We start from the raw sequence: 12,210 nt of genomic DNA, 5'->3' as shown, positions 1-12,210 counted from the left end.
TTTGGGGAGGGGAGGAAAGTGATTCTTCACGAGCTGTTGGCAAGGAGCGTATGAGGAGGAGCAGGAGAAGTGGACAGGATGAGGTGAAAGATAGTCATGTCTTTGACCCCCTGACCTCTACTTCTCTGCTGGCAGGCGCACACACACACACACACATACAATGCCCCCATGAAGCCAAGGCTGAGAGGGGAGGGGAGGAGAGGAGAGGTTTGGAGAGGAGAAGAGAGGAGAAAAGAGAGGAACGGACAGGAGAAGTGAGTTTTGGAGAGGAGAGGCGGAGAGGAGAGGAGGAGAGGAGAGGGGGAGAGGAGAGGAGAGGAGGAAAAGAGGAGAGGGGGAGAGTAGAGGAGGAAAAGAGAGGAGAGGAGAGGAGGAAAAGAGGAGAGGGGGAGAGGAGAGGAGGAGAGGAGAGGTGGAAAAGAGAGAAGAGGAGAGGAGGAGAGGGGGAGAGGAGAGGAGAGGTTTGGAGAGGAGGAAAAGAGAGAAGAGGAGAGGACAGGAGAGGAGAGGAGGAAAAGAGAGAAGAGGACAGGAGAGGAGAGGAGGAAAAGAGAGCAGAGGGGGAGAGGAGAAGAGGAGAGGAGAGGGAGGAAAGAGAGGAGAGGAGAGGAGGAAAAGAGAGAAGAGGAGAGGACAGGAGAGGAGAGGAGAGGAGGAAAAGAGAGCAGAGGGGGAGAGGAGGAGAGGAGAGGGGGAGAGGACAGGAGAGGAGAGGAGGAAAAGAGAGAAGAGGAGAGGACAGGAGAAGAGAGGTTTGGAGAGGAGAGCTTGATTTAGGGAACTACATGAGGCATGTACTATTTTAAAACTCTATCGGTTTTCGCTACCTTGGTGAAAAATACTTTGATAACTTTTATCTACCATACTCTCAAGTTCCCCCCCCCCCCCCCCCTCCTTCTCCAGAGACGGCCACAGAGAGCACGGACACGTATAGAAACAGGAAGTCCCGCGCTGACCCGCCCAGCCTTAGTCAAAAGCTCTCGAACGATGACCACATCGTCTATTATCCGTCGCAGATGCTGAAACGAGACGAAAACCTACGGATGTTATTGTTTCGCGGGGGGGGGGAAGAAGAAAAAAAGAGAGAGAGTTATTGCTACAGATATTACAGGCACACATTCCACGTTGTTTCACAACATCCCGGGGATGAGCTCATCCATCGATAGCCGTGCTGGGACGTCCACTAACACAGAAAGGTGTTTGGCTTCGCCTCCCTCGTGGGGTCCAGGAGGTCACCGCTTTCATGTACAGCTGCGTGTCGAAAGTTGGTGGTTGTGCAAGGAAATAACAATGTGATGAGGAACACACACACACACACACACACTGGTGGGGGCCGTCCTTCGTTGGCAGAGAAGAACAGAGCAGCGGGGGAAAGATAAGAGGCGGTGTTGTAAGAGGTCGTGGAGCGTAAAGGGAGTGAACCCGGTGTGTTTCTGATGTGCCGTTGAGCAAACTGACCCGGCTGCGGCCTGCAGTAGGGCTCGTACTCGTGGTCCATGGCGCAGGTGACCATCTTGAGGATGCGGTGCACGGCGCTGCCGTTCAGCCGGACGTCCAGGGGTCCCACCACCAGCCTCTTGATGGACGTCTCCTGGACGGCGGCGGGCACCGCCTCCTCTCCGCTCGCCGCCGAGAAGTCCTGAGAGCCTGAACGCAACACACAGGTAGACACGTGAGGATCCTTCCACCGCTCGGTGGGCAAAAGTGACGCTTTGTTACCCCATTTTTGCAAGTCAGCAGACATTTCACCTGCTGTACTTAATATCAGGGTTCAGACACATGTTGACCAATGGGTGATCAGGACTTTTCCAGGACTTTAAACCAAACTTCCATGACTAAATATTTTGTGAAATCTCAGTGTAAACATGAAAAAGTGAGAACATGTCGTATTTAAACTAACAATGATAATTCCAAAGCACACGGTATATAACCGTAAGTTATACAAATGAACCAGAGACAATAGTTTAGATTCAAAGAATGAACATTTCTTTCTTTTTAGTTGCGGTGCGTTCACTTGCAGTGCAAAAAATGTGCAAGTATGACAGAGCGTATACCGGCTAATATTTTGAGCGTCTTGTAAAAGCATAGTATTTATTTAAACTCAGCGTAAATGCACATATGAATATAAAAAAATGTCCAAGACTTTTCCAAAACATTGAGAATTTTCGAGTATGAAAGAGTGTATATCGGCTTATATTTTGAGCATCATTCTTTTTAAAGCATATTAATTATTTAAAATTATTAGAAATGCACATTTGAATATAACACGTTTCCATGACTTTTCCAAAACTTTGGGGATTTTTTTCTCTTTTCTCAAGGACTTTTTCAGGCCTGGAACTAACAATTTACAAATTCCATTACTTTTCCAGCTTTTCCATGACCGTAGGAACCCTGTTAATGTGCAGAGTTGCATGCTTTTTGGCAAATAGTTAAGACAGCCACCCCCCCCCCTCCCTGTATCCCATTTCTTTCTTTTAATTATGGGCTCTCCAACAGTTAAGTAGAGAATCTCCTCATCTGTTGAAGGGGGGGGGGGGGGGACAAAACAACTGAGATGTAATGCAGCAGCAGGGAGCAGCTCACATGGCCGTGACCCACTGGAATGATGAATATTCCAAATGTCCACTTCCCTCACACAGCTGTCCCTTCATTCATCACCGGCCCCTGTTCCAGAGGTTCACTTAAAAGACTTTTTGCTCTCCTGGCAATAAAAAAAAAAAAAAAAGGGAGAAATTAAAAATAAAAGAAAGGGGGCTGGTGGATGAATGGCAGCGAGGGAGAAAAGGGAGAAAAGAGAGAGCGAGAGAGCGGTCAAAGGGTCGCAACTTTCTTTATTCCCGTTACGTTCCAATACTGCGCCGAATCTTGTTAAATCTCCGCTACGAGTTTAGTTTGTTCATTTTGAGTTGGGGGGGGGGGGGGACGCACACTGAATTCTGGGGGTTTACAAGAGGGCAATGCCACTTCCCTTCTTCAGTGGGATTTGGACTGCAGTGGATTAAGCCTAATATCAACCACATGGCTGCAGTCAGAACGGTCAGTAGAATGACGAGGAGGGCGAAATTAGTCTGGATTTAGACAATTTAAAGCGTCTCCATTTCCCCCAATAATTAATCCGCATGCAAAGTCAACGGCGAGTGTGACCTGGCTCCGTTAGCATTTCGGTTGACTCGGAGTTTACGTCGGTCCCGTGGCGACGGAAAGTAATTTGTTTGGTTGACACCGGATCTGGTCGGCGTCCGAGAGAAGAAGAGAAACACTGACAGAAGAGACGCATTCCGATTGGCGAGGGTAACCACGCGGCCGTCCCGCAGGAGGAAGAGACCGACACTTATCCCGGGCCGTCAGACATACGACTTTGACAGCTCGGGATGACAGTATCAATGTTTTCATTTCATTTAGATGGTTATCTGTGGGGCTGTCATTCGGGAGAAAACACATTAGGGAAGTCAGGAAGAAGAAAAAAAAAGGAGATGAAGGGAGGTGAAAAATTAAAGTGGAAAGAGAAGTGGGCGGCAGGTGAAATAACACAGGTGGCACTGGACTCCAACGGTCATGCGTCAAATCATCCGTACGGGGCATTGAACGGGGTCGTCCACTTTTTGTTGTTGCGGTAATTTAAAAAAAGGACAAATGTGCACATGTCATCCACGTTAGTCATCGCTGTAACTGGTTGTTTCCAACGTTATAAACGGGTCGTGTGTCGTCGTTCATGCGTAATCTCTCTGCGTCCCACAGCAATTGCATCAATTGAACCACTTTTTGGGGGGAAATCGTCTTTATTGATCACTTTTCTTCTTTAACCCTCCTGTTACATTCACATTTACTAACATATTTTACCCTCGGGGTCAATTTGACCCAAGCAATTAAAACCTCCAGAAAATTATTAGAATTAATATTGTTTCCCAAGTTTAAGTGTGAGGTACTTTATGTTTGTTTGTTGACTACCTAAATAGCCCTTTAGATATATTTAAAAAGTTGATATTTCTTTTATGTTTGACACAGTGAAAAACAGCCTGGGGTCAAATTGACCCCAAAGAACACCGACATTAAACATTGAATGGGGTCAAATTGACCCTAAGGTAACAGGAGGGTTAATCAGGGTTCAGACACATGGGGACCAATGGGTGTCCAGGACTTTAAATCAAATTTCCATGACCAAACATTTTGAGAAATCTCAGTGCATACATGAAAAATTGAGAAGATGTTGTATTCAAACTAACCATGAGAATTATGATGCATACAGTATATAACCTTAAATGACACAAACAATAGTTTCATTAAAAGAATAAAACATGTGTTTTTTCAGTCAAGGTGCGTTCACTTGCAGTGTGAAAAATGTGCAGGTATGAGAGCGTACGCCGGATTATATTTTGAGCGTCTTTTAAAAGCATATTTATTATTTAAACTCAGCGTGAATGCACGTATGAATATAACAAATGTCCGTGACTTTTCCAAAACTTTCGGAATTTTTTCCAGGCCTGGAAATAACTATTTACAAATTCCTTGACTTTTCCAGGTTTTCCATGACCGTACGAACCCTGCCTCAAGCTATTCTATGATATCCTTCACATTATAAATGTATATATATGTTTTTTTATACTCCCCATTTTTACCATTAGACACAGCATGTCATCTAGATTAGATTTGAACTAATTTTAAGAGCCGAGAATGTTAAATATTGATCTTATTTATTGTTGTGTTTGTGTGGGCGGGGCTTGTGAATGTCCGTCATACCGCTTCCTAGCAGCGTTGAAATAAAATGTTTTAACAATCAGTCGCGGAGACGTTTGTGGGCCAAATATAGCATTTCAGATTGAAAGAGGGGAGGGGGGGGGGCTTTATCTCCTAATGGGAACTTCAGATCTTTCAGACCTGAATAAACATTCTTGAGTGCGGCGGCTGAAGAATGAGAAGTCCTGCCCGTCTTTGAGCTTCTGCTCGGAAGAGTGACACCTAATTAGCCGAGAGGTGCCTATTCACTTTCTCAAGAGCTTACAGGTAAAGAGACAAGGGGGGTGGGGGGTTGGTGGACAGTGTTTCAACAAGCAGCGCGGAGAAAGAAAGTCAAATATGTGTCAGTGCAGACTAAACACTTCTGACAGTTGCCCTCCAGGTAAGTTTGGGGTGAGCGCGAGGACACGGAGGGTCAAGGACCAGGTGGCTGGGACTCAAACAAGGGGAGCTCTTTCTCTCTCAGGTCCACAGGGGGGCTTGTTTTACAGAGAGGGGAGGAGAGGAGACGAGAGGAGGGGAGACGAGAGGAGAGGAGAGGAGACGAGAGGAGGGAGACGAGAGGAGACAAGAGGAGAGGAGACGAGAGGAGACGAGAGGAGAGGAGAGGAGAGGAGAGGAGAGGAGACGAGAGGAGACGAGACGAGAGGAGAGGAGAGGAGACGAGAGGAGACGAGAGGAGGAGAGGAGACGAGACAAGAGGAGAGGAGATGAGAGGAGAGGAGGCAAGAGGAGAGGAGAGGAGAGGAGAGGAGGCAAGAGGAGACGAGAGGAGAGGAGAGGAGAGGAGGCAAGAGGAGAGGAGACGAGAGGAGAGGAGGGGAGACGAGACGAGAGGAGAGGAGAGAATAAATGAAGACTGAGAAGAGAAGTGAAGAGGAGAGGAGAAAAAAGAAAAGAAACGAACACTGAGAAGAGAAGTGAAGAGGAGAAAAAAGGGTGAAAAGAATGAGAAGAAAATAATTTAGGGACTACGGGTGAAAAATAGCCTCTTGGCTAACGTTGGCAGATTTATAGAAATGTTTTATTAATGTGCACTGTCCCTTTAAATAAACCCAAATAAGAATGAGTAGAGAAAAGAATGAGAAGAGAAGAATAGAATGAGTAGAAAAAGAATGAGAAGAGAATAATAAGAAAAGAGTGAGAAGAGAATTATAAGAAAAGTAGAAAAGAATGAGAAGAGAAGAATAGAATGAGTAGAAAAAGAATGAGAAGAAAAGAGTGAGAAGAAAAGAATGAGACGAGAAGAATGAGAGTAGAAGAATAAGAAAAAAAGAAAAAAATGAGAAGAGAAGAATAGAATGAGTAGAAAAAGGATAAGAAGAATGAGAAGAAAAGAGTGAGAAGAAAAGAATGAGAAGAGAAGAAAAGAATGAGAAGAGAATGAATAGAGAAAGAATGAGAAGAAAAGAGTGAGAAGAAAAGAGTGAGAAGAGAAGAATGAGTAGAGAAGAATAAAAAGAAAATAATGAGTAGAGAAGTGAAGAGGAGAAAAATGAAGAGGGAAAAGAGGGAAAAAATGAGAAGAGAAAGAATGAGAAGAGAAGAATGAGAAAAGAAAGACTGAGAATAGAACAATGAGAAAAGAAAGAGTAAGAAGAGAAAGAATACCACATGGTTAAGAAGAAAGAGAGCGAAGCAGAGCAAAAGGATGAAGAGGTGCACGGTGAGCACACCCCCTGTGAGGAGGAGGAGGCGGGGCTTAGCCGGTACCTGTGGCGCTGCTGTTCTCCATTGTGTAGAGGTAATCCATGTAGAAGGCACCAAAGCGCTGCATGCCTGCTATCTCCGTATAGGCCTCCTGTCACAGGAGAGGAGGAGAGGGTCAACACGGCGGAGAGCAAACACGCTGATAGCGCTAAGAGTGGCGGCCAATCGGGGTCACGCTGGATACGCCAAGGGCTCAAATCAAAGATTACACAACTGAGTCATTGATCAGATATGTGGCTCTAAAGAGGCTAACAATGACATTAATATATGGATCTTATCTAGTATCTTAAGTTTAAAATATATAGAGATTAATATATATTTATTTATATATTTATTTATAAATGTATATATATACATTTGTAAATATATATATATATAAATATATGTATATATAAATAGAAATATATATTTATATACATACACATATGTATATTTATATACATTTATAAATATATAAATATACATGTTTATATACATACATGTATATAAATATATATATATATATAACAATATATGTTATAAATAGAAATATATATTTATATACATACACATATGTATGTATATTTATATACATTTATAAATATAGAAATATACATGTTTATATTTTTATACATTTATAGATATATATATTATATATATATATACATACATTTATATATATATATATATATTTATTTATATCTAGATATTTACATATATATATATATTTAACTGAAGATACTTGATCACGGTGAAATTTTAACAAAACAACTGTTTCATTCCACTTTTAGGAGCAGGAATTAATTAATTATTATGATATATTTAGTAGATAATTCACTTCACTATGCTGATATTGTGCATAGGGAAGTCATTTACTGCATATCTAATCAGGTCTGTGCGGAGCAATAAGCTCATTAAAAATGGAAGTAAAAGTGTTTTCTCCTTCATTGCTGCTTGGATGAATGCCACTGGAAAGACGGACCTTATCTCCTGAAAGATGCTGATAGTTTCAACGTGACATTGCAACATGTTATTCGGTATTATGTATCAAGGCAGCAGCGGTGCAGCTTTTAAAAAGCATAACCGTTTTGCAGAGAGGCTCTGAAAGCGTTACACGTTGGGGGGAGAAATGCATTAAATGATGATTATTAAATCACTTTGTAACTGTCAGTTACCGAACATTAAATAATAGTGCGCAACCATCATTCCATACGCCGTTAGGGTCACGAGTTTATTGCGGGGCTAACTCACATTCAGACCTGTGTTCCATTGAGAGTTTCCATTTCACCTCGGCCTGCCCGTCTCTGGACTATGGCTTTAATTAGGACCATAACTAAATTTAAAAAAAGTAAAACCCAGCGTATAGATAAAAGAAACGTTTGATCTACCCGGGCGTATTGTTTTGCCCGCAACCCATCATCGCGTGTTTAACTCTGCAGGTTAAGAGCTGTTGACCCCGTCCCACAGACAATATTAGAAAGTTATACTTCTACTGCACATCAAACCCCACTGGCAAACAGAGGGAATGAATGAGTGAGCGTGCGAGAGAGAGAGAGAGAGAGAGAGAGGCCCCTCTCTGGCACACACATTTTAACACCCCCCCCCAGACTCACTCACTAGCTCTCCAAACAGAGATTTCAATAGAGCCTTATCAGCCAGGCGGGTTAATGAGTAATATTTATTAGGGGACCTCTAATGGCTCTGGCATGCTTTTGGATCAAAGCCATTGGCTGGTTTCAAATCCGCTAATGAATTAACGCGAGAGAGAAACCTCTTTGACTCCAAGACTTTCAAGTGTGGCTGGATGGACGGACGGACGGACGGACGGATGTCCAAACAATTGCTTCATTCGAGGGGTCATGAACATTTCTGCAGCAGAGTCAACACTCCAGCTGGGGGGCGGCTGCCGAAGGGAGCTGGCGGTTATCAGGAATAATGGGCTTTAACACTACTGCGGAGATAGCGGGGGAACATTCCTCCACCGCAGCCAGCAGCAGGGTGACTGACAAGAGATAATCTAAGTGGCGAGCCCTTCCAATCACGGTGATTTATGGCAAAGAGGAATTACCGAGAGTTAAACAAAACACTATATTGCCACGAAATGTGATAACGGCTGTAATTCCAGGGTTTCCAGTGGACGCTCGGAGATAGACGGGACGTAAACGACCGGGGATTAGTGTTTATTGACCCGGTCGCCGATGACCGGGTTGGCAAAGCGTGCATCGGCGTCGCCGAAGTCGAGCCCAAAATGGGTCAGGAAACATGTGTTTGAGCCCTTTATGTTCCTGGAAAATAAAAGACGCAGATGTCGTCATAAAGTCTTTTTCTCTCGTTCTCGAACGCGGCTTTGGCGGCAGATGTGTCGTTTGGCGAGGGACCGCGTCGACGGCAGGTGCCGCTCCGAGTAAACGGCGCCAGAGAGTCGACGACCGCGCTTACTGCACATCGGCGCATTGCCGTCGGTTGAAGAAGTGTCGGCGGCCCAGCTGCGAGCCGCGTGTTCGCTCGGGTTGTCCGCCACATTTCGCGGTCTGGGCTCGCGGTTCCTCGGGTGTCCTTTGAAGGCTTCGTGGTTACTCTGCTTGATTGTGGAAGGACTGTATATGTGTCCCACATGGATTCTCTGCAGGATAACTGCGGAGGTAGGTAGACGCTTTCGGAGGACCTCGATCTGAAAAGGCCTGGTCTGCACCTCCATGTCGGCCTTCCATCCAAAAGTCAAACAGCCAGTAACTGATTCCAGATTAAATATGTTCGGAAACATTGTTCATTTTTTTGGGGATGAGGACTAACTTTAACTGTTACAGCTGTATTGATTTTCATATCTCAATGAAATTTCCATTTACTCGGATAGCTGTGAAAAGGTTCTTTCTAAATCCTGATCCGACGCGAGGTCAAAGGTCAGGGATGTCCTAAAGGCCTACATTAACATGAACGTGCGTGGCTAACACCGGGCGTAGTTAAGTCCAGGCTTAGGCTTGGTTGGTGGAACACGGAAAAAGGTCCATTCCAAAGACCGGCTTCGCAGTATCGCTTAGTAAAGACGAGCGTCTCGGTTTTTTTTCTGACCTTGTGATTGGTGGAATCCAGGATGAACTCGGCCCGGACGCCGTTGTTCTCTGGACTGCGGTAGTCAAAGAGGGAGTTGGTGAGGTACGTCATCCCTTTGCTGCGGAGGCTGTCCCCACAGCTGAAGAACACTGCATCCTGGGAGACGGGGAGCAGGGGTCAGACACATGGTGACCGATGGGTTTCCAGGACTTTAAACCGAATTTACACGACAAAACATTTTGTGAAATCTTAGTGTATACGTGATAGTGGATTATCCCTGAGCTACCGTTGCTATGGCCACCAAACTTTTCAGTTGAGGTGTGTATGAGAGCGTGTGCCCGCTTATATTTTGAGCGTATTTCTTTAAAAAAATATATTAATTATTTAAAACTCAGTGGAAATAAACATTTGAATCTAACACATTTTTTATTTTCCAAATACTTTTTTTTTTTATTAAAGGACTTTTCTAGGCCTGGAAATAACCATTTAAAAATTACAGGACTTTTCCAGGTTTTCCATGACCTGAAGGAGTATGAAGGTACATTTGTGTCTTCATTATGCAAAAAAAACAAAAAGTTGAGAGCAAACTTCTTGTTTGGAAGTAAATTAATTGTTATTTTTGCTCATGAATGTGTTGCTGCAAATTCAAAACATTTGATCAAAAAAAAAAAACTTTCACTAACAAAAAAAAACCCTGCGCTGTCAAAATAAAATCCACGAGTTGAGTTTGGACGTAGTGGGCGAGGCTTACGCTGCTGAATGAGCGAGGCGTTTCTATTGGTGGGTTTGACTTTCACGGCGAGGAGGACACGGAGGTGAGTTGACATCATATTGCTCTGTTTTGTCAAAAGTATTTTAAATGTTTGGGCTAACGTCACATGCACGCAGAAAGTCAACACAGCAGCCCTCCACGTCGCTCTTAAAAACAAAAAAAAGAGACTCCACGGCACCAACAACATGAAAAAAAGTGAATTTTCACAATGATTTCAAATGTCACAACAATACAACTGAGCACAAACTACAGAAAAGAACATCTTATCCGGAGGTATTTGAAACTATTTCATATGAATACCTCGCTGTTACTTATTACCTGGAGCGGACCACACTGTAGGTGAACCCACAAATACAATAAAAAGACCACAGCTGATGAAATACATCGATTTCAATCGAGGCCCGAAGTGTTCCCAGAGCGGCTGACTCGGTGGTGTGTCTGGCCAACACGGAGCCTTACGGTGAATTACAGAGAGGCAGCTGGGTCTCCTCCATAAACACACCAGACCGCAGCTCTACCTCCTTCTGAAAAGCTCTCGGGAGCAATAGCGGCTGATTTTTGGGAGTAAAAACTCATCTCTGTTCTGGGCTCAAGTTGTTCCGCTTTTTTGAGTTTTCGTTTCTCCTCGTTCCGTCTTTACCTCTTCGAGTCGGTTCATGTTTTCTTCAAAATCCCGTACTCCCATGATGCCTTTTAGGCAGAGTGCCCGGCAACCCACGAAGCCAATCTGACAGTCGAAGAAGGGCTCCCCCATCATCAGCACCTGGGGTAGGAAGAAAAAACGTGATATACTCCAGATGTATCCACCTGGACATGAAGAACACCGTGGAAGATGGAGAAACTCTTTCCTCCAGTTAAGAAAATAAGGAAAACAACAACAACCTGTTCAGTTAGTGAACTGATAACACATACTGCTTTTAAATAGAAAATGAAAGAAATGGAGCCAGGTTCCCAAAAATGTTATGTCACTTGTCTCTTTGTATTTTTATTTTTTATTTGTATTGTATTGTCTTTTGTTTGTAACTACGTGTTTCATATGTCGCTGCCTGTCTTCTCCAGGTCACCCTCGAAAAAGAGATTTTTAATCTCAATGAGATTCTCCTGGTTAAATAAAGATGTAATTGTTGTTGTGTGTTTTATTCAGTCAATCGTTGCAACACAATACAATATTATTCTATATAATATACAAAACAGAAAGACTTAGAAGGTGTAGGTAGAAGCAAAAAATGCTTATATATTCCTATCCTAAATTATTATCATCAAATAAATCAGAAAATGAAAATAAAATAAAGGTTTATTAAAGGTTTAATACAAAATAATAATAAAACATTTCTGGGTTCAGAATAATTTCCTCTCCAAGAGAACATGTCTTAAATCAGTCAACAGAAGCCCAGTAAACCCACGGAAATGAATTTAACCTTTTTAACCTTTTACAAGGCGGTAAACGGTACTAATGTGAAAATAAAGACGGTTGTGGACTCAATGAGTTGTAAAGATCTCACAAACAGGGTTCTGCACGGGACCGGATGGAGGCCTCGGTGGTGTGCGGTGCCGCTTGAGGTTGTGGGCTCATTTAATTATGATAAAAAAAGAGAGCATGGGGTCAGACAGCTTCCATTTCCCCCTGAGGGTGGTGTGTGTGTGTGTGTGTGTGTGTGTGTGGTAGTGTAACCAGTGAAGGTTTACTTGTCTCCACCCAGCAGACAACTGAACAGAGCGATCCAATAAAACTTTACGTTTCACCACACCATAATTACAAGGCTAGTTGTCCCTGTTTTACTAGCCACCCCTTTGCCTTTCAACACTCTCACTCTCTCTCTCTCTCTCTCTCTCTCACACACCAGCACAACCTCCATCTCTTCCTCTATGCAGTGAATTCTCTCTCTCTCTCTCTCCCTCCCTCTTATATGCAGTGAATTCTCTTTATCTCTCTCTTCCTTTAATATGCAGTGAATTCTCTTCCT

At 43.5% G+C, this 12,210-nt stretch overlaps 1 protein-coding gene across 5 annotated transcripts in view; it reads right to left on the bottom strand.

Moving 5' to 3' along the window:
* The window catches only part of LOC130206618 (intermembrane lipid transfer protein VPS13B-like), a 401,351-nt gene that overhangs the window by 332,841 nt on the left and 56,300 nt on the right, over nucleotides 1–12,210 (bottom strand). For all 5 annotated transcript variants that reach the window (XM_056434667.1, XM_056434665.1, XM_056434669.1 and 2 more), the window contains exons 10-13: nucleotides 10,887–11,009; nucleotides 9,493–9,630; nucleotides 6,448–6,535; nucleotides 1,459–1,647 (exon numbers count right to left, since the gene is read on the bottom strand). In XM_056434667.1, coding sequence (XP_056290642.1) covers nucleotides 1,459–1,647; nucleotides 6,448–6,535; nucleotides 9,493–9,630; nucleotides 10,887–11,009 — 538 coding nt within the window. The remainder of the gene's footprint in view (nucleotides 1–1,458; nucleotides 1,648–6,447; nucleotides 6,536–9,492; nucleotides 9,631–10,886; nucleotides 11,010–12,210) is intronic.

This window comes from Pseudoliparis swirei, chromosome 16 (assembly GCF_029220125.1).
Source record: "Pseudoliparis swirei isolate HS2019 ecotype Mariana Trench chromosome 16, NWPU_hadal_v1, whole genome shotgun sequence".
NCBI classification, from domain to species: Eukaryota; Metazoa; Chordata; class Actinopteri; order Perciformes; family Liparidae; genus Pseudoliparis; species Pseudoliparis swirei.
This window is presented reverse-complemented; position numbering and strand designations above follow the sequence as displayed.